Source organism: Aquarana catesbeiana, linkage group LG02, assembly GCF_042186555.1.
Source record: "Aquarana catesbeiana isolate 2022-GZ linkage group LG02, ASM4218655v1, whole genome shotgun sequence".
In the NCBI taxonomy this organism is placed as follows: domain Eukaryota; kingdom Metazoa; phylum Chordata; class Amphibia; order Anura; family Ranidae; genus Aquarana; species Aquarana catesbeiana.
Window position 1 is genome coordinate 456,868,059 of NC_133325.1, and position 25,561 is coordinate 456,893,619.

The 25,561-nt window shown below is 42.8% G+C and overlaps 1 protein-coding gene and 1 non-coding gene across 2 annotated transcripts in view; both read left to right on the plus strand.

Annotated features, from left to right (window-relative positions):
• The window catches only part of NME7 (NME/NM23 family member 7), a 251,231-nt gene that overhangs the window by 96,338 nt on the left and 129,332 nt on the right, over positions 1-25,561 (plus strand). Inside the window, exons 4-5 of the mRNA XM_073615633.1 lie at positions 4,911-5,021; positions 8,644-8,694. Coding sequence (XP_073471734.1) covers positions 4,911-5,021; positions 8,644-8,694 — 162 coding nt within the window. The remainder of the gene's footprint in view (positions 1-4,910; positions 5,022-8,643; positions 8,695-25,561) is intronic.
• Positions 5,333-5,523, plus strand: LOC141130895 (U2 spliceosomal RNA). The gene has a single exon (XR_012242537.1). It is a non-coding gene; the product is annotated as a U2 spliceosomal RNA (small nuclear RNA).

A 25,561-nucleotide genomic window follows, 5' to 3' on the forward strand; every position in this document is an offset into this window, starting at 1 on the left:
TGGGGGCCCCCTTATTAAAGGGGGCTCCCGGATTCCGATAAGCCCCCCGGCCAGGGTTGTCGGGAAGAGGCCCTTGTCCTCATCAACATGGGGACAAGGTGCTTTGGGGTGGGGGGGGCCCGCAGCGCTCCCCCCTCCCCCAAGGCACCAACCCCCCCATGTTGAGGGCATGCGGCCTGGTACGGTTCGGGGGGGGGGGGGGGCGCTCGCTCATCCCCACCCCCATTCCTGACCGGCCGGGCTACATGCTCGGATAAGGGTCTGGTATGGATTTGGGGGGACCCCCACGCCGTTTTTTCGGCGTAGGGGGTTCCCCTCAAGGTCCATACCAGACCTAAGGGCCTGGTATGCTCTTGGAGGGGGAACCCATGCCAGTTTTTTATTTAAAATTTGGCGTGGAGTTCCCCCTCAAGATTCACACCAAGACATCCAACATTGTGTTATTTCCTGCTCCCTGCTGTAGCCCCTCCCATTGTGTGTTAGTATACTTGTCCTTTGACCAATTAAAACTATCTGAAAAGTCGGATCAAAGTAGTATCCTGTTCATGAAAGTCGGATGGATGTAGGACCAATGTAGGATCAATGTAGGACAAATGCAGGACTGATGTCGCAGAGCAAAGTAGGATGAAAGTCGTACTACTGTCGTGTAGTATAGTGTGAACCCAGCCTTAATTATTCCTGGTTTTTTTTGTTGCTTTTCTGTTTAACCAAATTGATTCTCTAACATGACTGCATGGGTGGGAAGTTTGCATGTAACTTTATGACTGAGATGTGTGTGTGTATGTCTACTTTTTCTTTGTGTATTTAGTTCATACCACATGCAGTCCGGTGTTTTTTTTTTCTGCATCAGAAACACATGGATAGTAGGTTATATGGTTTCCAATGGCATAGTTGACACCAGTGAGGTCAGTTCCAGTGCGTTCCATTTCCAGAAAAAAAGTAGAACATGCTGCATTTTTTCTGCACTGAACTGTATTGGAATGCGGTAAAACGTATGAGAAATACACTGGAAGGCACCTAAATGCACCAGAACGCACACGTCCTTATTTAAGGTGGAGAAAAAAAGAGGGGGAAGTGCACTGGAAAGCATCAAAAACACAACGGAAACACTTCAAAAATGTGCATGTAGAAAAGCATCCAGAATGCACCCGGACTAAGTTTCAATGGTGTGAACTGGCCCTTAGAGTCTCAAAAACTTAGTGATTCTAAAGGTTAAAATAAAAAAACAAAACAAAAACATGTTATACTTACTTGCTCTGTGTAATGGATTTGCACAGAGCAGCCATGATCCTCTACTTTTTGGGTCCCCCGCTGGCGGTCCTGGCTCCTCCCCCTGCCAAGTGCTCCCAGTAGCAAGCCTCATCCCCCACTGTTTCCTCATTGACTCCCTGGCTGTGATTGACAGCGGGAGCCAACGGGGAGAGAGAGACTCGGGAGAGCTGCTGTTCTCATGCACATAGCTGGATCGAGATGGGACACAGGTAAGTATAATGGGGGGCAGTGGGAGCTTTAGAACCATTTTAAAGCTGGATTCCAGTCAAGTATCTAAATACACAGTTAACATTCATTTGAGTGAACTTCTGTTCCAAGAACCTCTACTAGGCAGCATGAGCTGGTCTGTGACCTTAATTTTCTACAGCTTGTTCAAAGAAACACCCCTGCCCACTACTTGGACAACTAAATGCATCAACACACTAATAATGTCATCCATGTGCTCCCCCTGTCATGTAGTTATTATTACAGGTATTTGTATAGTACCGTCAATTTACGCAGCACTTTACATACTGTACATTCACATCAGTTCCTGCCCTCAAGGAGCTTACAATCTAAGGCCCTTATTTCACATGCATACACACATTCTTAAGTCAGTTTGGACAGAAACCAATAAACCTACCAACCTGGCGTTGAAGTGTGGGAGGAAATTGGCGTACCATCAGAAAACCTACAGCACAAGGAAAGCAGGCAAACTCCATGCAGATATTGTCCTGATTGTGATACAACTAGGTAGTGCTGAGCACAAAGTCATTGTGTTAAATTAACAGCAGTCCTAGCACTGATCCTGCCTCGATCATTGAGAGTGCTGCTATGCAGAGAATTGCCCGGAGATAGCAGGGGTTTGGAGCCCACACTGCCAAGGTGGCCCGGAAAACTCAGACCGAAATCCACCTTAGTTTCCCACATAAGAAAGCATGCAAGGTGATACATAGTGTACCTCAACCACCTAGCCTTTCCTTGTGTCACAGTTTGTAAAAAAACAAAACAAAAAAAAAAAAAACACACACATACCTCTGTGCTGCAGCATCGGTCTAATGCTGCAGCTGACCCATGTCGGCTCTAAGCTCAAGAATTGAGCAATCACATGACTGCTGATCACTCAGTTCTCAGTTGGCTCTGAGCAGAGAGCAGTGACTGTCAGCCACTGCCCTCCGCTCTGCTCCTCGTGTGCTCACTGGAGTGATGGGCAGGGGAGGGGTGGGCACAGCTAGCTTTGGCTCTCAAATTGTCAAGATCCTTCTAGATTCTGGAGCAGCTCTGCCACTTCAGGTAATAGTGGGCAACAGCCCGCTATCAACTGACTCTAGGTCACAGGAGAGCAAAAGTAAGTGCACTCCTGTCACCCACAGGAGATGTAAGGCCAAAAAAGCTTTGGCCATACTTTTCTTTTAAATATTGTCTTTAATACACCAGTTCTCGTTTTGATGAGCAATAACATACTATTTTATAAATATAAAGTGTAGAGATTGCGCCAACTCATAAACAATTTGTATAGTGAAGCAGCCAACACAACAATCTGACTATTGTGAGTGTATGAAAATAATAAAGTGTGGCGCTAACAAGTGACAAAAAACGTGTTATTTATCAAATAACAGTGATATCTAAAGAAGAGGTACCATGTCCTGAAGTGCGTACCTAATATAGTAGTGATAGTTTTTATGGAAAGGTATACTCTCTTCGTAGAACCCCATAAAAACAAAACAAAAAAATTGAATAAATAAAAAAATATAGACAATAAAGAATTAAGTGTACACAAACACATATAGATGATGAAAGGTATATCCTGAACCTATATATCAATTAGGCATGAATAGTATATGTAGGATAACACATTCCAAAAGTAACTCAAGAGTGCAATATAATAGGTATACAGAATACCACAGCATACTGTGTATATAACCCAACAAAAATTGTGTTCATCGGGGCAAAGCCAGGCTGTTAAAGCATAAGTCCAAAAGGTGAGTATGTGTAAATACTAAAAATCCATTAATAAGTAATTGGGGTGATCTCAGTTAACCCCATGACAGTCTGAATACAAGCAGTCTTCATGTAGGGTAAATGGGAACTGTTGGAGGTGTCCTTGAATGTAGGTGAATTCTTCACTCATTAAGATGGTATCAACCCAAAGAAAAAAGCAAAAGAATGCCCTTACCAGACATGTGGACTCACAGGCCCTTGGCGGTGAGTCAAACGAGCTTGTACCGTCAAGCGGTGTGGTGCGGCAAGCCGTGTGGTGGTCCTGGGCAGAGTTTCATCAGATGTTGTCAGATGGTATGTCTCCGGAGGTGCCAAACCGGAATCGGGTGCCTTCAATGTTCAGCTTCAGTCATCAGGGGTGATCGCTTCCTCAACGGCCAATTATATGGGTAAGCAAACAAAAGAAAAAAACCTCCACATGGTGTAAATCCTTTTATAAAAACGTGGTAGCGTTTTATTGGTATCAAAATTATTTTCCAAAGATTTGCAAAAAATGGGCAGTAAAAACTCGGCTCAAAAAAGGCAAGACAATATAAAATTCAGCGCAGTAAGTGATGGTAGGGGTATAGACATAAGAACCCGACGTGTTTCGTCCTCAAAGACTTCTGCTGCTACCAGCAGAAGTCTTTGAGGACGAAACGTGTCGGGTTCTTATGTCTATACCCCTACCATCACTTACTGCGCTGAATTTTATATTGTCTTGCCTTTTTTGAGCCGAGTTTTTACTGCCCATTTTTTGCAAATCTTTGGATAATCTTTGGACTGTCATGGGGTTAACTGAGATCACCCCAATTACTTATTAATGGATTTTTAGTATTTACACATACTCACCTTTTGGACTTATGCTTTCACAGCCTGGCTTTGCCCAGATGAACACAATTTTTGTTGGGTTATATACACAGTATGCTGTGGTATTCTGTATACCTATTATATTGCATTCTTGAGTTACTTTTGGAATGTGTTATCCTACATATACTATTCATGCCTAGTTGATATATAGGTTCAGGATATACCTTTCATCATCTATATGTGTTTGTGTACACTTAATTCTTTATTGTCTATATTTTTTTATTTATTTATTTATTTGTTTTTTGTTTTGTTTTTATGGGGTTCTACGAAGAGAGTATACCTTTCCATAAAAACTATCACTAATATATTAGGTACGCACTTCAGGACGTGGTACCTCTTCTTTAGATATCACTGTTATTTGATAAATAACAAGTTTTTTGTCACTTGTTAGCGCCACACTTTATTATTTTTAACATACTATTTTAGCCATAAGTGACAAGGCATTCTTGTTCCAGGAAAAGCATCATGGATGCTTGGGTAACTTCCCCAAAGTAAATATGTAGGAGAAGGATCTTTGAGTTTTTTTAAATGGCATATGACAGATAATCGTTTCTTGGAAGGCTAGTCACATACACAGCAGTATAAGCAGTCATAAAGACTGCCATATATAGTAGAGTATGACCTGCAGATGACCAGACTGTCAGATAGTCATCCTAAAAAATTTTTAAAAAGAGGTATTGCATACTATGCATATAATGCATGTTGGTTATCTTTTGACCCACGCTGATTGCTATATTTGCTAAAATTTAATTTATGTTATATCTTGCAAAACTTGATTTTTTTTCCCCATCTGTATTTTTGCTCTACAGAACTTTGGCTATGATTAAACCTGATGCTGTAACCAAGATGGGTTCAATTATCGAAGCAATTCTTGATACAGGATTCCTCATAACAAAGGCAAAAATGGTTCAGCTTTCTCTGTAAGTATCTGCCTGAAGAAGAAATTCAGGCTACAATACTAAGTAAAATGCAAAGCTTACAGAGAAATTTACTAAAATCCCTATTTCATACACAACAAATAAGGTGCAAGTCTTTTGACACCTGCCTGCTTTGTGTGCTACTGATTTTTTACTGCATTATTTTTTTCAGAAATGCTGACAGAAGGCTCTTGCTGTGTTTCTTATCTATGACTCACTACAAGTCAGCCACAGGTTGAGTGAAAGGATGTATTTTAAGGACACCGCTATCCAATCATGACAGGGATTAGATTCTATCATGTGTTGCATTTTTTATCGCTTCTCGACCTTTTGGCTAGGATCAAGTGTAGAACCTGTTCTTATCAGTGTCCAGTAGGCGTGCTGTGCCATCTTCTGACCTTTTGGCTGGAAAGGCTGGATGTATATCATGATAGGGTTCCTGACGCATGATCCTGAGGGGATCCCGAGGTCATAATGGCATGATGGGGGTCCTGAGGGACCTTTCTCTTGAAAAGGAACCTGAATTAAGTTTCCCACTGGGTAAGGTGGGGGTCGGTAGTACTTCCCTAGTGTGGAGGGACCCAAGGGGCCCAATGCCTCCTGATTTGAGCTGAGCCAGCTGGTCTGACTGAAGGCTGGGAAGGCACAGAGCCCACGATGTTAAGTGGAATCATGACCTGGGGGTGCTCAGAGTATCAATATGGGTTTAAGACCCCGCTGTTTGAGGCTTTGCTGTTTGGCCAAGACTGGGGCAGTTTTTGTTACCAGACCGCAAGACATAGTTATTATATCATATACCTCCCTTTTGTTTATTTTTCTTCATGTTTATCACCACACTTCATATGTGTGTCCTTTTTCACTCACTAAGGATGGGAGGGTATGGGTCTTTAGACCTGCCCTGAAGTCTAGGGGGAGGATGTGTGGCCTTTGGTTCATTTTTACTCTGCCCAGGGGATCTTGCTCTTCTGCCTAATTCCCTGTGGCCAGCTTCAGTAAGCCACAAATAAAGGGGCCCACCAGGCCTTTTGGCTAGGTAAACCAGAGTGTCTTTCCCGGTCAGGAGATTTGCACCTGGAGGTGGGGGGTTATTTTTAGAGAGGTCATTCATCTTTAGGAGGGGAAGGGGGCATTCATGCGCTCTGTGCACTTTTTTGTGTTTTCACTTCCACGTTTAGGTTCGCATAGTATTTAGTTTTTGCTCCAATTCACCGCCAAAGTAGTAGGTGGTTTCCTCAGCAATGACAGTAAACTTGCTATATGAGCATGTTATATGACACAATGCAGCACTAAAATATAAAGATAAAAACGTCTCAAATTAGTCCATAAAGTGTCCAAAGGAAAGATCCTAACACTGCCTCCAGTGTTTTGGAAAAGTTAACTTCATACTACTGTGATAATACCAATCTGCTTACCAGACTGCCATGGCCCTCAATAAACATCAGAAAGCGCCTTTTAGTTGCCATGCTTCTGGTCACCCCTCTCGCCTCAGAGTCTATAGAGATGGTTAGAGATGAAAATGCCTGGGTCCAACAACGGTATGTGGTGCCTTTTAAGAGCCCCTTCCAATTGACCACATAACTCCATCTGAGGATGTTACACTATGATGTTTGTTATTGTGGTAAGAATAATGGGCCGTACACACGATAGGATTTTCCGACAACAAATATTGGATGTGAGCTTGTTGTCGGAAAGTCTGACCGTGTGTATGCTCCATAGAACATTTGTTGGCGGAATTTCTGCCAACAAATGTTTGAGAGCAGGCTCTCAAATTTTCCGACAACAAGACTTGTTGTCGGAAATTTTGAGCGTGTGTACACAATTCCGACGCACAAAAGTCCACGCATGCTCGGAATCAAGCAGAAGAGTGGCACTGGTTATTGAAGTTCATTTTTCTCGGCTCGTCGTATGTGTTGTATGTCAACGTGTTCCTGCCAGGGCTGTTGCACCCATGAGGCCAGTTGAGGCAGGTGCATCAAGTGGCACTCACAGAGAGGCACATTTGGGGGCAGCAATAAGGCTGGAGTGTACATACCAGGCACCCCATTGTCGGTGCAGCTCTTCTCAATGACGCATGCTGGAAATTCTGCTCAGTGATGCAACGTTAAGCCTGAACATTTACCAGGGTCAACATCCCAGAGCTAACAGTGCTACCACCTGAGGCAGTCATTTTTGTTGCAGGAGGGAAATGACTACCTAAATCATCCTGCTTCATGCTATGGGGTCATAATTGTCTCCCAGTTGTAGTCCTGCATTGTCACACTGACAAATGCTCCCTTGATGGACACTACAGGCAGCTGTGCTGATACACATTTCACAGGCACGGATCACTACTGTTACCAGAGCAATGATTTGCAACCAACCTTGCAGCAAAAGTGCTATGCTTTTATGTGTTTAGCCTTTATAGAGTTCCTAACCAGGTTTATATTACATACTGGTCATTTCTCAGAGATTGTTATCTCTCCTGAATGCCTTGCTCCTTAGGTCCTCACAGCTCAAAACTGGAATCAAACTGGATACTGCTGTGTAAATCACGTGAACCGTAGTAAAACTAATTGGTAAACATTGTGATTTGACAAGTGGTTTCAGGTTCTGTACTCTTCAGTATTGAATAGGGATTAAAATGCAGACTTGTCTTGTTACTGCTGGTTCTAAACCAGAACTCCTGGCAGATATAAAAACACAATTTATTGTATTCCTTTTAAGATTCATTCACCCTTGTGGTTGGAGAAGGAGGGGGGGTTCATGTGCATACCTGTTTCAAAACGCGGCCCTTAGGGAAATTGCATGGTGACCATAAGATTTCCCTGCGGTCCCTTTTTTCACTGCGGACGGTTGCGGGTGCGGAAATCACAGCGATTTCAGCACCCACAGTCACCCACATGGATGTGAACTGAGCCTTACCATCTCCCCCTTTACCCGAAAGGCACTGGCCATGGTGTACACATCCCGCAGGGAGCTTTTAGAGGTTTTAAACAGACATGAGGCAAGATATCGCCTCCTCACCGACTGTCAAATGTGGTCAAATGTGCCTGTCAAGTTGCCAATGACAGCTGCAGAGCCTGGGCAATTACATCACTCATAGGCTTGCTATGGGACATCCATTGTCGGCTGCCCCTCCTCTACACTGAGTCCTCTACACTGGGACCTGATCATGTGACTGAACTGGACTGGAGTGCCCTCAGAATAGGTAAGTATGCAGAGCTTTCTTTTCACAGGGTAGATATAATAGGCTTAGAATGGGGGTGGGAGTAGATTTAAGTATAGTTAGAGTTTGACTGAACTTCCACTTTAACTCTAGGGAGAGTTGCAGGTCACGGGTCTTCTGTCATCATCAAGACCAATGCAGGGTCTATAGCTCTACACTGGACTTGAGGATGCTGGTTTATAGTTTAGTGCCGCAGCGTAGGGGAGCACCGACTGCCATGTGCAGTCAATTGGATCCGGTAAGTAAAATTGCTTTTCCCTGTCCCCTAGAGCTTGACTCTTGCAGTGAAGGGGCAGCCCCACTGCAAGGTAGGATTTTTCTCCCCCAGAATTGGGCTTTAACACTTGTAATTCAGAGTTCTGACAGATAAGGTTATCCATTTTAGGTGAATAACCAGTGATTTTCTTTTTCCTCTTTCAGAACAGAAGCTATGGACTTCTATGCTGAACATCAGTCAAAGTCATTTTTCAAGTACGTACTTGTAGTTGTATGGGTAAAGCGTGAGTTTACTTGATTTCTAACATGGCAAAGCACCTATCTATTATAACAAATATTGCAACTGCTAGCAACCTTCTTGGTTAATGAAGACAATGTTCATACAAATTCTATAATATATGAACTGAAAAATATTACATAACACCAAACATGACAAAAACTCTCTAGTATCAGCTGCACCTAACATTTGCATTAAAGTGTAAACCCTAAGGCTGCATTCACCCTATAGTAGTACATGAACGTGCGCAAAATTACATGTTGTGATTTCATTCATTGTTAATGGAACCCCAGATGTGGCACACCCACGCAAACTTTTTCACACAATAAACACAGCAAAAAACGCAGTACAAAATGCACAAAGTTTAAAAAAGTGCATGAGCTACTTTGCCATTTGATGCACTTAGCGCAGCCCTTTGGAATGAATGGGCTGCCATATGTGTGTAGTGCAGCAACACACAAAAAGTGCTTATGCCTGACATCACAGGTCATAGGCTGAATGAGGCCAAACAATTCTCTGTTTGATCTGTTAAATATACAATTGAAAGTATTTCTGTTCAAAAAAGTGCAAAAAGCACATGTTGATTGCCCTCTCTAAGGACTACAGAACACCTCCCTTTATGTTTTGAAGGAGAGGGGAGGTGTTCTGCAGTCCTGTCCGTACATGTTGTCACCCTAGGACAGTGGTCCCTCGGGGGCCAGAAGTGGCCCTTTGCTTGCCCCCCACGGTCAGCAACAGTTTCTGCCACTGACCCCAACGATGGGACACTATTCCTCTCACTGACACCAATGATGGGGGAACTATTCCCCCCCTTAAAAACCAACCATGGAGCACCATTCCTCCCATTGACACCAATGATGGGGCAATATTTCCACCAATGTTGGGGCAATATTCCTCCCATTGACACCAGTAATGGGACACACTCTCACTGACACCAATAGTGGGGCACTGTTCCTCTCACTGACACCAGTAATGGGGCACTATTCCTCCCATTGATACCAACAATAGAGCACTATTACTCCCCCTAATACCAATGATGGGGCATTGTTTACTCCACCTGACTCCAGTACATTTTCTACTCCCACTGACTACAGTCCGACCCGCCCTAAATTTTGAAGGACAGTAAGCTGGCCCTTTGTTTAGAAGGTTTGAAGACCCCTTCCCTAGGATAGGAACTCAGTTACTGACAGGACCACTCGGTAAAAATAAATAAATAAATAAATAAATACAAAGCCTGAAAAAGGAAACAAATGTAGCCATCACATTTAATCATTTCACTACTGAAAGCAGAGACCCTGTCAAATGATGTTTGTGTTAATGATCAAATTTAATTTAACTGCTAATAGACACAATAAATGCTCAACTTTTTGGTAAAATAGAAAAAATGAGGCTGTGTCGAGTAAACAGATATCAATTATGTCAATCGCTTAAAATTGTGCATGCCTGTAAAATGGTGAAAAACTACAGTACCCAAAATTGTCCATAGGCAACACTTTAAAAGTCTTCACAGGTCACCAGATTATATATTATATTGCAGAAATACCTAATATGTGTGTTTTCGTAAGCCTGAGCATCCGGTGTGTTTGTATGTGCATGGGAGTGTTTGTTTTTTGTTTTTTTATTAGTATTTGTGGTGTTTTCATTTATTTGATTAAACTTTTTTTTTTTTACTTAACTTTATTGCTATTACAAGAGACCTGAAAAACCCCTATGTGATAGCAAAGTGCAGGTAAAAGGTTCTCTTTAAGGAGACATCCGGGGGTCTATTTGGCCCCTATGGTCACCTCTGTACAGGAGGAAGCTTTTTTGACAGAAGAGACCTGTGGGGGTCTTTTTTTATCCCGAACAATTCTGCTTGCAGCTGTGGCTGCAATCTTTCTTGATCTACCTGACCTTGGCTTGGTATCAAGAGATCCCCGAATTTTCCACTTAATAAGTGATTGAACAGTACTGACTGCCATATTCAAGGCTTTTGATTTTTTTTTTTTTCTTTTTTTCTATCCTTTTCCATCTTTATAAAGTTCCGTTATCTTTTTACGCAGGTCGTTTGACTGTTCTTTTCTGCTCACCATGTCTCAGTATCTAGCCTGCTCAGTGTATACACAGGAGAGCTAACAAACTCATTGACTATTTATGCACAGACACTAAAATAAATAAAATGGGGATCGTTGCAATTTTTTATGTCACAGGGTAATTGCGCAGCGGTTTTTCAAACACAATTTTTTGGGAAAAAATAAATAAACAAAACACAATATATACCCCATTTTTTTGTAAAATATGAAAGATGATGTTACACAGAGTAAATGGATACCTAACATGTCACGGTTTAAAATTGTGCATGTTCATGGAATAGCAATAAACTACAATACTTAAAAATCTCCATAGGCGACACTTACATTTTTTTTTACAGGCTACAAATTTAGAGTTACAGAGGAGGTCTAGTGCTAGAATTATTGCTCTTGCTCTAAAGTTTGTGGTGATACCTCACATATGTGGTGCAAACACCGCTTACATATGCATGCGTGACTTATGTATGCGTTCACTTCTGCGCACAAGCACGGAGGGATGGTGGTGCTTTAAATTTTATGTAAACATCCCTTGTAATAGAAATAAGGATGACAGGCCCTTTTAATGCAGAGATCAAGGTGCAAAAAAGCCCCAAATCTTTCCTTTATCATTAAAAGCAAAAGATCAGAAAAAAACTATGGTGTATATCCAGTATGACATATACAACACATGGCATGGTATTATGTTGTTTAAAGTATTTTGTTTACAAGCTGACTCACAGTGTGCCGTTACCAGTATACATTCACATGTTTCAAAAAGACTTCATGTCTACTCCTCTAAGTAAAACTAACGGACTCAAAATATTAGGCAGTAGTCACCCCTAGCATGGTAAGTTAGACATCAACCAGCTGTGTCTGCTTCATCTAACCAAGCACGCCAGACTCTATCGTACTTTGCCGGGCATCCTCTATTAGAGTAAGTGTCTTTATATAGGGGAGGACTATTATTAACCAGGCTTTTCCACTGTGTCAACGAAGTGGGGGCGGGTTTCTTCCATTGCAGGGCAATGGATTTCCGGGCATAAAAGAGTAGTAACCCGACCAGTGTGCGTTTTGCTATTGTTGGTATATGTGTTTCGATCAATCCCAAAAGACAGGTTTCCATTGCAAGGGGCAGTGTAGTAGATGCAACCCTATTCACCACATCGAGCACCTCTCTCCAGTATTGCTGGATTTGTGGGCAATGCCAAAAAATGTGTGAAAAATCACCTGGGGAGATTCCATATCTCCAACACTCCCCCGAACACGAAGGGTTCATTTTGCAAAGTCTGTATGGGGTAAAATAAGCTCTATGAACCATTTTAAATTGGATCAGCCAATCTCGCATAGAGACTAGTGAGCTAAAGGGAAAATCCCAGACATTGTCCCAATCATCATTATCCAGCGCGGGGATGTCACGCTGCCAGTTAGAGCTTATCAAGAAGTGGGAGAGACACACACACCAAATGCGCATATAGCTGCGAGGTAGGTTTTTCTGCATACTTAGTTCTTAGTGTCTTCTCCAACCTCGACTGGACCATGAAACTGGAGGCGTGAGGGAATTGTGCAGCGAAAGCATGGGACAGTTGGTGGTAGCGAAATCGGTAATGATATGGAATACTGTACATAGAAGAGAGGTGTGAAAAGGAAAACAATGACATTTGTGACACTATATTGGAAAGTATTTTTATACCATATTTGGTCCATGCATAAGGGTCAGGAAGTTTGTACATGTGAGTTAAGGTGGGGTTCAGCCATAGCGGAGTATTAGGAGAGATCTCATTTGATTTGTACTTCTCTATGGCCAGACCTCCCTGCCAAGCCCGCAAGGTGGTACGCATTGAGGGAGTCAGAGGATACGGGGCCCGAAGGCCTCTGAATAAAAGGAGTTGTAGAGCTTCTAATGAGCCCAATATCGTAGCTTCTAGTACTGTGGACGAGTTTGTTTTGTCAGGGTGCAACCACCAGGTCACCGTCACCAATTGAGTGGCTAGAAAATGTTTGTAGCAATCAGGAAATGCCATACCACCCTGCGTTGTTGGCCGCATCAAAGTCGCTAGTCGATATCTGGGTGGTGAGGGGCCCCATATAAAGGATGAGAATAATTGATTCAGATTTTTAAAAAAGGATTTAGGTATCCACTGAGGGGAGTGGCGAAACAGATATGTGAATTTAGGGATTATTTTCATTTTAAGGAGATTTACTCGTCCCCAAACTGAGAGAGGCAAGTTACTCCACGTTTTAAATTTCTTCTTTGTTTCTAAAAGTACTGGGGCTAGATTAAGTGAGATAAATTCTGATGCTTGAGTGGAAATATGGACCCCTAAGTATTTAAAAGTTTTCACCCATTGTAGGGAACAGTCTGGAGGGGATGTAGTTTTGGCAGCCTGGTCTATTGGAAAGAGTATGGACTTCGACCAGTTAACCCTTAACCCGGTAACACCTGCAAACGTGTCTAATACATCTAGAACACCCTGCAAGGATGGACCCTCATCATTAAGAAACAGCAGCATGTCATCTGCATACAGGGCCAGCCTCTCCTCCAGCAAGCCAATACGAAGACCTCTTATATGCGGGGATGAGCGTAGTGCTTCTGCCACAGGTTCAATAGCTAAGGCAAATAACGCTGGAGAGAGAGGACAGCCCTGCCTTGTTCCTCTGGTAAGTCTAAAGGGAGCTGATAATCCACCCCCCAATCTCACTGATGAAGTGAGGCATTTATATAGTACCTGAAGCCATTCAATAAACAGGGGAAATCCCATTCTGCATAATGTTTCCCAAAGAAAAGGCCACTCTACAGTATCAAAAGCCTTTTCTATGTCAAGTGAGGCTATAGTCCTGGAACCCGTATTGTGATGTTGGGTATGTATATTAGTATATAATCTTCTGAGGTTAACATCAGTGGATCTACGGGGCATAAAGCCAGTTTGATCTGAATCGATCACTGACGGTAGTAGGGGATATAGACGTAGTGCGAGTAATTTGGTCAAAATGTTAAAGTCGTTATTTAATAATGCAATGGGTCGGTATGAGGCGCAAGATGTTGGGTCCTTAGAGGGTTTGTATATTAAGGTTAAATATGCATGAACTGTATGTAGCGGTATTATTTGTCACTGATTGCTGTAGCAGTTGGGTCTCTTTTATTTGTTGCTTTTTAATGAGATATATTGTCCCCTAGTATACGCCTTGAACGCATCCCACGTGATTTCAGGGGAAGAGGACCCTGTGTTCTGCTCCCATAATTCAACTAACGGGGGGGGGGTATTGTTTCAGTTAGTTCTGGATGAGAGACCCAATGAGCTCCCAGCCTCCACAATGCGAGATGCAGGAGAGTGGAGCGTTACTGCCAGTGGGCTGTGATCAGACAATCCACTGGGCAAGTAAGATGCCTCCAGCACATCAGCCAATAATGGGGTATTTGAGAATGCCAGATCTATACGGGATGCAGTTTTGTGTGATGCTGAGAAACACGAATAGAGTTTGGTTGCAGGGTGTTTCCACCTCCAAATCTGTTCTAGGCCCACTGCCTGAGCCCAAGCAGAAAGTTCCGTGCAATGGTTTTTAGGTGGAGCAGGTCTATCCAAGACCGGGAACATTATGGCATTAAAATCGCCCATAATTAAAATTTTCCCGGGGGAAAAAGGTGTAATCTTATTAATAACCGCATATAATATTTCAGGTGAGAAAGGCGGGGGTATATACATATTAATAACAATATATCTATGCGACCAGAGTGTGAACACAACAATAGCAAATTTTCCCTGTGGGTCAGTGCACACTTCCTCAATCATACAAGGGAAGTTCTGTATAAGGATTGACACTCCCCTCACATAAGTAGAGTATGTGGCTTGTATAGCCCTCTGTATCCAAGGTTTTTTCAATATCAGGATTTTTCTGAGATGGGTTTCTTGAAGAAGAATGAGTTGGGGTGATTGAGATTTTAAATACTGAAAGAGGAGAGCTTGTTTAAATTTAGATCCCAGACCCCTGATATTCCAGGAAAGAACAGTGAAGGAATCAGCAGGAGGATTAGCCATCTAATATATATAGCGGGGTCCAATTAGGATAAATGGGAAGCCGAATCAAGAAGGAAACCATAAGCAGCAATATCCTCAATATATCATACCATGTATTAGCATCAGTTGGATTTTGTCCAAAACCATACACCAAAAGGAAAATAACAAACGAAAAACAAAGTTTTTTTAAGAACATTTCTAAACAAAACAGGCACGGTGTGCCTTTCCTACTATGCCCCATCTCTCTTCCAAAAACCAGGGAGAAGAATGGGGATAGTTTTACCCCTAAACTAAGGAACACTTTAGAACTGTAGTGGCAACCTCAATTTGGTGCACTACACTCGCACGCTAGTCTAGAAACTGATGACAGACTTCAGTCAGTCTTCTGCAATTTGTGAGGCTTAGGAGGCGGGTGTTCAGGTGTGGACGTAACCACCTCCCAAATCCACCAACAGGGGATGTAGACAAAAGTGATGGCCTCTGGAACAAGGAAGGGTAACATGGGGGGAGGGGGGTGACCGTACCATCTCAGAAAGAGCTTCTGCCTTATATATATAGAAGTGGTTATGTCCGCATTTTATGGCGAGCAGTCCGTCTCTATGTATTTGTCCAAAAACTCAAAAAAAGCTGGAAGGAAAAGCAAATTGAAAATCAAATTAAAAGGAAAAAGGAAAAAAATAACAGGGGGGACCGTAAAGGTCCTGTTTAAACACCGGATCCTCATTGTGCCAAGAACATCTGTTCGGTTTGTAGCACTTATCTAGCAAGAGGATTTGTCTGTAATACTCTCAGGTAAAAGTCAGTGTCGAGGAAAACAAGTTCCAGCATAACATACAGGGCTATTACGACTGTCCAGCCAGGATAACGCTGACTCTGGGTCAGTAAAGAAATGTGCTCGATTGCCGTCAATCACGCGTAACTTGCTCGGGTATAGTAGGCTGAATTTCAGACATTTTTCCCGGAGACGGCGTCTGGCTTCGGTAAAAGATCGACGGCGTTGTTGTATCTCTGTCGAATAATCAGGGAAAAGCATAATTTTCCCATTATTGAAACGTAGATCCTGCTTTTCCCCGGCAGCTGCAAGTATCCTGTCTCAGTCCCTGTAGTTCAACAGACGGAGGAGAAAAGGTCTTGGAGGGGCTCCAGGGGCCGGTGGTACAGGAGGCACCCTGTGTGCCCTTTCAACCACAAAGGTAGGAGGCATGGCGGGTAAATCCAGCAGGGAGACTAGAAAGGTTTCTGCAAACTCAGCAGGCCTGGTACCTTCTGCACGTTCAGGGAGGCCTATTATGCGAATATTATTTCTGCGATGTCTATTTTCGGTGTCAATAGACTTATATTTCAGGGCGTTTTTGATCTTTTGCTTTAAAAAAAAAAGTTATTTATTTCCACCTTAGACCAGAAGTGGTGTCACGACGTTGCTCTGGTCCTCCAAGGCCATAGAGGCAATCAGAGATGATCTGGTCTCTGTTCGCCTCTGTGACCAGCCAGCCATACGGTCGGATTGTTTCTCGGGCGTGCCAGTAAAAACCATAAGCCTGAGAAACATCAGCGAGCCCCCCCTCCCACTGCTTCTGAAAGCGATCCAGCGGCTAATTAGCTGCTTGAACCACTTTCACGAGAAAGCCGGCCACCAGCTGAACAAAAAATACTGGGGTTATGGCTGATAGCTTCAGCCATAACCCCGGTAAACCACTTGCAAACCGCAAAGTATATACATTATATTACCAAAAATATTGGGATGCCTGCCTTTACATGCACATGAACTATCCAAGTCTTTATGGACCTTGCTTTGTGCACTGGTGTGCAGTCATGTTGGAACAGGAAGGGGCTGTCCCCAAACTGTTCCTACAAAGTTGGGAGCATGAAATTGTCCAAAATGTCTTGGTTTGTTGACGCCTTAAGAGTTCCCTTTACTGGAACTAAGGGTCCAAGCTCAACCCCTGAAAAACAACCCCACACCATAATCCTCCCTCCACCAAATGATTTGGACCAGTGTACAAAGCAAGGCCATAAAGACATGCATGAGCGAGTTTGGGGTGGAGGAACTTGACCGGCCTGCACAGAATCCTGACCTCAACCTGATAGAACACCTTTGGGATGAATTAGAGCAGAGACTGCAAACCAGACCTTCAACATTGTTCTACATCAGTGTCTGACCTCACAAATGTGCTTCTGGAAGAATGGTCAAACATTCCCATAGACACACTCTTAAGCCTTGTGGACAGCCTTCGCAGAAGAGTTGAAGCTGTTATAGCTGTAAAGGGTGGGCCCACTTAATATTGAATCCTTTGGACTAGGATGCCATTAAAGTCCATGTGCGTGTAAAGGCAGGCATCCAAATACTTTTGTTAATATAGCGTATATGTCAGTGACAGTAGTTTGCATGATCAGTCATATTTTCAGTATCGATGCCAAAATTACACGATTTCTGCCAGGGTATGCAAACTTTTGAGCCAAACTATATCTCAGTGTTTTGATGTCAGAATGGCCCAGCAGTCCAGTTGTTGGCCAGTTGTTATGTCCAGCAGTCTGTTTTTCTTTTATTTTTTCTGACAGGTTCTCTTTAAGCAAAACTCTGCAAGAATTACTCGAAATATGTGCTTTACCTAAAAAAAAAAAAAAACAAAAAAAACATTTACAATAAACTGCAAATCTTTGCAACTGGAGACAGATGAAAATGCCCTAGTTGTCTTGTAGTTGCTGAGAATTCACTGTTTCTCTTAGCTTGATAGTGTTTTTTTACATCTGAAGGAAAAGAAAGCTGTCTGAGCAAGCTTTAAAGAGCAGTGATATAAATCCCCATAATAATGTCATAGATTGGGTTAGCAATTTGGCTCACCATGTTTCAGAGGGCAGAACCCAGCTAGATGTCAGCACAATCCATACTCTCATTTTCAACTACAGTGCCTTCTGTGCTCACCATAATTACAGTATAGCTTGTTAGATATGTCATTCAACTCCAGTGCCCTCTAGTAGACATTTTGTTCTATTCAATGTCATTGTAGTAAATAATTAAAAAGCCTGGAACTGTGGTTGGAAGGCATGCTCTCTGTTGAATAGTAATTTTGTTAAACGATTCACGTGGTATGCTGACAAGTTTACTAAATTATATTTAATATGCTAACATTAAGGTGACAGCAGACGATTAAGAAAGACTGCAGCAATGAAATGCAGTGGACAAAGGTGGCCTTTGTCCTCACAATCTGACGTTATAGAAATGGCAACCTTCCCATAATAGGGTTCTTGTAAGTGGATTACTTCTGTATGATTATTAATCTAATGTCAGAGTAATCTGTCAGTTGTAACTTTCAAATGATGCGTATATTCAACAGAGAAACTACGACAACACATTAAATCACTCACTAGCAAATGCTAAATAATGCTGAATAAATGCTGAAATAATTTTAACATCAATAAATTCATGCAATTTGTCTTTATCTGCGCTTTATGCAATCTGTTGCAGCCAGATTTGCTAGGCATCTAAGGCTGGCCATACATGGTGAAAATTTCTTTCCTGCAACCATGGGTCATTGTCTGTTCCGAGCGGGGGTTGGGGGGTGGCAGGCAGGGCTGGGGGGAACACAGTGATTATTGGTAGCAGCTATAGCAGCCGCTAACGATAATCATAAGAAAATTCGGCAGCCTGGTTTTACCCAAGATGATCGATTGATCAACTTGGTACATTCAGCCTGCCCATTAATGGTTTGAATCTCGGCCATTTCCCGCTGAACCAGCTGATATTCGAACCGTGTATGGCCAGCCTTACCGTGTCTCTAAATATGGAGTCTGCTTCTGTCTTGTACAACATCCCTCACTATTGAAATCCTACAGTAGGCTGTGTATTAGTCTCAGGCAGTGTATATTATATAACACCAGTTTACCAAGAACAAATGAATGCTAACCAATGCAATGGTCTAATACAACACAGCTTTGTTTGGAAGAAAGAATTTCTGAGCAGGAAAATCTTACTTCCGGTATATTAGTGTAGCTCAACCCACACAAGGGCCGCTGATTTGGTCCCAAGGTTCTTTCCCCAGCAAGTGCACTAACAGTCGGGTACACAGATTCAGTCACTCCTCTGGCTCAATGATCAATCTAGGTACAGTAAAACCTTGGTTTGAGAGTAACTTGGTTTGAGAGTGTTTTGCAAGACGAGCAAACATTTTTTAATAAATTTTGACTTGATATACAAGCGATGCCTTGATATACAAGTCACGTTATGTCACAACTGAGTATAAAAGGAAAGAGAGGCACCTCTAAGTGTAGCAATATGGTTACATTCAATGAAGGTACAACATTTAGCAACTAACATGGTTGATGATTAAAACAGGCACATCTAAGTATGCAGGCATCTGGGGTAAAGCTGTCCACATAGACCGCCCTCCTCACCACCATCAAAGTCATCCCTTCCACTCTGCGCTCCACGAGCGCTTCAAGCCTCACTTTCAGGGTAGTCTTCCCGGTCACAATTGCAGACTGACAGCAGTGAGAGCCGGCGGTGCGGAGGACGGTCTATGTGGACAGCTTTACCCCGGATGCCTGCATACTTAGATGTGCCTGTTTTAATCATCAACCATGTGAGTTGCTAAATGTTGTACCTTCATTAAATGGATCTAGTGTCAAAGTACAAATGGTGGTAATGATCCTTTAGTTTCCAATCAGGTCAGGGTTCAATGCCGAGTGTTGCAATGGACAAGAGTTCAGCAATCTGGTTCATCTCTAATGGGTATGGCATCTTGACTCATTAATGCATGAGCTGTCTTGGGGACCGCTTGATGTCTCAGAGCAGGAGTTCCGGGTATGCACTGAACAGGAGTGAGTGCATTGTGTATTGCTGGGCACATTAATGTGGGAGGAAGATGGTAGTGGCATTAGTACCATAAGTTACAGTGTCTACGGGGTACAGCAGAATTGAGTAATTTCTCGTTACCTCATTAGGAGCTCTACGATGATCCGGTGATGAGGCAGGGCTCCCGTTCTTCGGTCTTCCCATTGCTTTTGATGGTGAAAGTGGAGGGTGAGTGCGTCGGCAGTGTATGCTGAAGCTGTCATTACCTGCCTTTAGCAATGCCTTTCATGGAGACAGCCCTGCGTAATGGCGGGAGGCGGAAGTAACTATATCAGTCAGACAAATCAACCAGCTGTATGTCGAGGGTTGTGCAGAAATGTTCTAAGTCCTCTGGGACTCTGAGGTTCACGGTGTGGCCATTGAGTGTAACTGGAAGGCAAAAAGGGAAATTCCAGTGGCAAACTATAGCCCTGCTTCTCAGAACATCCAGCAGGGGTCTCAGTTCCCTTCTTCTTTGCAGAGTTATGTTGGAGAGATCCTGAAAAATCTTAATGTCAGCAACCTGAAATGTAAAATGTGGCCTGCCTCTCGCCTTGCGGAGTATCTCCTCCTTTAGTAGGAAATAATTCAGACAGCAAATAATGTCTCTGGGTGAGTCTGTGTCTCTACCCCTTGGGCGCAGTCCTCTGTGAATATGCTTCATAGCTACTGGGGAGTCAGGGGGTCTCGCTAGAAGGTCATTGAAGAGGGCAGTGACCGAGTGTGTGAGCTGTGCTGGTTCAGAAGATTCCGGGAGACCTCTTACCCTTAGATTGCAGCGTCTTCCGTGGTTATCCAAGTCCTCTGTGTGGCGGTTTATCTTCCTCAGGTGTACAGCATGGGATTCCGTCACTTGTGTTTCCTCCACTTCTTCCACTCTCAGAACTATGGCCTGTATGTCGGATCGCAGGTCCAATATTGCTGCTGAAAGTGTGTTCTTTATGTCAGCGACCACTGTTCTGAGTTCTGACAGACTTAATGCTGAGGCTGGGTGTAGATCAGGAGAGGGAGGACTGCGGCTCTGGTCTCTATGTGTGTTTCTTCTGGAAGAGCGTGACTGGTGTGGAGGCCTGAGACGCCATTATGGCTTCCTGAGACCGTGTCCGGAATATCTCCGGGATGTGGCGACTTAGCTGTGTGTCTTGGTCTCTAGGTGAGCGGGAACGAGTTGCTGAGGCGCTCCGGGTTGTACTCCCCATTCTAGATCTGACTTGTGGCTGTTGTAGTCAGATAGCTGGACCTCGTGGAACAGGAGCTCTGCAGTTAAGCGTCCATCTTAGAGCGGATCCAAGCCACGCTCCCCCCCTAAATATTCTAAGCACAGTCCTTGTGGTAGCAAAAAATGGCCTGAGCTACACCGGGACACTATGAACCATGTCCACTTTTAAGCACAAGCTGACTCTGATGCAAAAGGGTTAGCAGCAGCACACAATCACTGGGATCTCGCACACTGGTCTGTACTCACTAATGTCCTTGGATAATTGGATGCCTCCTTCTAATATCTTTCAGACACCACTCCAGTGAAACCTCTCAGAACATATCCCCAGAAGAAGCCCCTCAGTCAGCATGGCTGAACTGCCCAGAAAGGCAGCAGTCCTTCAGGCTGGCATCTCCTCCTCCTGCACAAGAACCCCTCTGCTCCAAGCCTCAGGCTATTTAGGCTCCCTCCCAGCCACCCTCTGTGCTTGCTCCAAAGATGAACTCGGTACTATGGAATATGGGATTTGAAGTATGCATAGAGCAGTCCACATGACCACAACTATCATGCCCTGCTGGTTCCAAACAAATGAAATTTAGAGAGAAAAGAAGAGGTTTTAGCCTCAGGGATTGGCTGGGGCCACATAAATATTCATACTGTCGATCTGACTCTCTTAACCTGCCGTCTTCCAGAACCATCAAGAAAATAGGGAGAAGCAGTCAACTCACAGCCTTGAAACTCAAGAGCAGACCATCGCAATCAAGCAGCTCCACTGATTTTAGGAGAGCTAAGAACTAAATTAACCTAAACCTAGCACCTATCAAGAAGTGTGCTGCATCAGTTATATCAGTGGTCATTAACCCTGTCCTCAGGGCCCACTAACAGTCCAGGTTTGCAAGATAACTGAAATACATCACAGGTGATATAATTTGCTGCTCAGTGATTGCAGTATTCTAGTCTGCATCTCTTCAAGGTAATACATAAAACCTGGCCTGTTAGTGGGCCCTGATGACAGGGTTGATGACCACTGAGTTATATAGAGCTGACTTTATCCTCCATGCTTTAAGTACGTGGTCACCCTTCACACATGTCCCAATGGATATTACACAGTAATGTAATGCCTCTTAGAAGGGGGGAGAATAGTTTAAATGTCACTGTTGACTGATTTCTGCATAAATGCAGGCTGATAAAACCTTGGTTTTTTTACATTTGTCAAAGGCACAGAAAAAAGTTTCAAAGTAGGCACCATGTTTGCAAGTCTAAATGGGCAGGTAAGAGAACCCCAGGGGCTGGGACAACTCTAAAGAAATCTTTAGAGTAGTTCATGGGATAAGGTTTTGAATGAAGAAGACATAAGTAGGTCAGCATAAGAGCAGATAGGACAGTTTTGGAAATACAGTAATTTGAGCATAAGGTCAGACATAAATTGTAGGTAGGGGGTGAGTTCTGAAGTGCTTCGAAGCTCTACTCAAGAAGTTTGCCCCAGCCTGCTACATCCTCATTGTATGCCTTTTTGTCTGGATGCCCACAGCTCAGACCGCTATAACCAAATTGTAATAGGATTCATACACATGATACTGTATCATTATTGCCAGATTTAGCCAAGTGTCATCAGATTGTAAAACTGTCATAAATTCTTGGTTACATGGGAAACTTTAGAAACCATATATACAATGGCAGGTGAAATCATTGAGGTACGTTACATTAGGATAAAAGTGACCTCATTTTCCATGTTAGTCTGTCCATGCATGGAGCTTTGTATTGGAAAGCCAGTGGATAATCACAATCTCTATACCAGTGGTTATCAACTTTTGAGCTATAGGGGTTCCCAAATGAGGCACCTAACATCACCAAAGGGCCACACATAATGTTCAATATATGTAATGCTTAAGAGGACTGTCAAAAACTGAAGACCTAATAAAGGAAATACGGTTCAGAGAGTGTGGACACGCTATATATTTGAATGGGGATGTGCTGCAAAAGACAATACAAAACTGAGAACATGATACATGAGGTTAGTATTACATATGCTATTACTCTAATCAATGTTGCCACTACAAACTGTTGGTTTTCGAGGACCTTACATCATATACAAATAGGCCACAGGTTGAGCACATTTTTAAAATGACATAAAATTCTGGTTTTAAAAAAAATATTTCCAAATATGTATTCTTAACTTAAAAGTACCTTCTGTTGCTCTCAGTCTCCTTCAAATTCCAATTTCTTCTGCTGTGATCCGACTTCCTGTTAGAGGGTGGCTACGTTCATTCTCCATGGTCCCATGTATGCAGAAATGTAGCCACCCACTGTTGCTCACTCCAAAGATGAACTCGGTACTATGGAATATGGGATTTGTAGCATGCATAGAGCAGTGCACATGACCACAACTATTATGCCCTGCTGGTTTTAAACAAATGGAATTGAGGGAGAAAATGTGAGGTTTTAGCATTCATAGAGGACCTTACAAGGATGCAGAAAAACACAGTATGAAACAGTTTCATGAAAAAAATAAATTACAGGGTCATTAAGTAGTTGAGGTGTATAGATTATTTTTGGAGAATAAGTATATTGTTTATTGTCGCTTTGAATGTTCTAAAGTTTGGATCTTCGGACAAATCAAGCTTAGCAATGTGAATATGATTTGTCCACCTTCATTTTTATCTTTAATTTTGAATTTTTTTGGAAGTGTGAGAAAAACAGAAAGTTAGGTGCAGGATAATAGATCTGTCCAGTTTGGTCACTCACACAGGAAAGTGCACATCTTTAAAATGGATCTAAACTCAGGGAAATACTCACCTCTTCATTTAAACAATACAGCAGCTAAATCCTTCACTGGCCATTGTCAACTTCTCCCTGGGTTTTTGGCCTCTTGATTGGCTGGTGGCAGAATGATGTCATCTCATGCATGCGCATGGGAGTCCGCCATTCCAGTACAGCCCAAATATTCCGGGAATGCATTCTGAGCTTCGCATGCACAACTCCGTATGTATTCAATAGAAGACTAAAAGCAGGCAGGTAAGTGTTTGTTATTTGCAGAAGAGACATTCCATGTCCACACCCTTCTCTCTGATCACCTCCATACCCAGAAACCTCCTTCTCTGCTCATCTATGTAACGCAAGCCCACCCTCTCTGCTCACCTCCGTACCCCAAATCCCCCTTTCTGCTAACCTTTGTACCCTCGCCTATGTACCCAAAACACCATATGCTCAACTCTGTACCTCACACCCTGTGTCTGCTCACTTCTGTATCCCCAAACCCCTCTTTCTGCTCACCTCTTTACCCCCAAATCTTCCTCTCTGCTCACCTCCACACCTCAAACCCCGAACAAATCTTGGGTAAAAATTTCTCAGGCAAGTTGTAAAAGCTTGTCTCTTTGCTCTTGTTGCCTCCCAATATAAACCAGTGTGGTAATTGTTTGGGCTTGTTTAGATTTGTGGTAGGGGAAAGTTAAAAACACACGACCAAGCCGCATTTTTAGCACCGCTCTGTGCGTTCCCCCTAATCAGGACAGGGGTGTTCACGTGTTACAGGCCTCTCTGTCACATTCAATGAGTAGTACCTTCACAGAACACTACCCACTTCAAGCAAATGCTTGCAGTTGTGGTGCATTGGTGCAGCATTTACGGATTAAAGCATGAGGTGTCATATTGCCTCTCCACCTATCAAACACCTCTGAAAAACAATCCGAGTGCAGATCAATTTTCAAAAGCACAGCAATTTAGCCACAAATTGAAATCTAGCCTTAGCCTGTGTGTCCCTCATCCTCCATCACTGTTTGTCCTCTACTGTCTTCTAGACATGTTGTGCATGCACTATGCCCAGGCATACAGAATGAATGCCATCTCTGTCTCTAGGTCTAAACCCAGGACAGCTGCTGTTCTAAGTATCTAGGCATGGCACATAACCAACAATTCAAGGTACATGCATGATTTCACAGTGAATTACGGTGAAGAACAAAAACGACCTGAACAATGGAACCAGACTACTTATCGTCTAAGTTTCTTTGTGTAGTTTAGACTCTAGCATTCCTTTTTACTGAATCATGAAGAACTCCAATTTAAATAAAACATTTTCTATTGTTTCTAGTAGCAAAGCTATTCTCTATATAGGTAACTATAATGCATGAAGAATATTCCCTTTCTAACTGCTGTGCAAATTAGCTGATCTAAATGACACTAATTTATTCTCTGTTAACATCCAAGTTTATAGAACACTGAAGTATTGTATAAAGGATTTAACTGCATTATCTCTTACAAGCTTTATCTTCCTTGTTATTTTATTAACCACTTGCTTACTGAGCACTTTCACCCCCTTCCTGCCCAGGCCAATTTTCAGCTTTCAGCGCTGTCACTCTTTGAATGACAGTTGCGCGGTCATGCAACGCTGTATCCATATGCAATTTTTATCTTTTTTTTTCCACACAAATAGAGTTTTCTTTTGGTCTTTAATCACCACTAGGTTTTTTATTTTTTGCTTAACAAACAAAAAAAGACCGAAAATTTTGAACAAAGAAAAACAAAACTTTTTTTTTTTATAGTTTGTTATAAAATTTTGCAAACAGGTAATTTTTCTCCTTCACTGATGGGCACTGATAGGCTGCACTAATGAGGCACTGGTGGGCACTGTAGGGACCAATGTCCCTGTAACAGAAGCTGGTTAACGACTTTCTTCCTTTTTTCCTATAACCTGCTTCTGCTTACTTCCGTGATCATCTGTCATTGGCTGACAGCTGATCATGTGGTAAAGGGCTACAG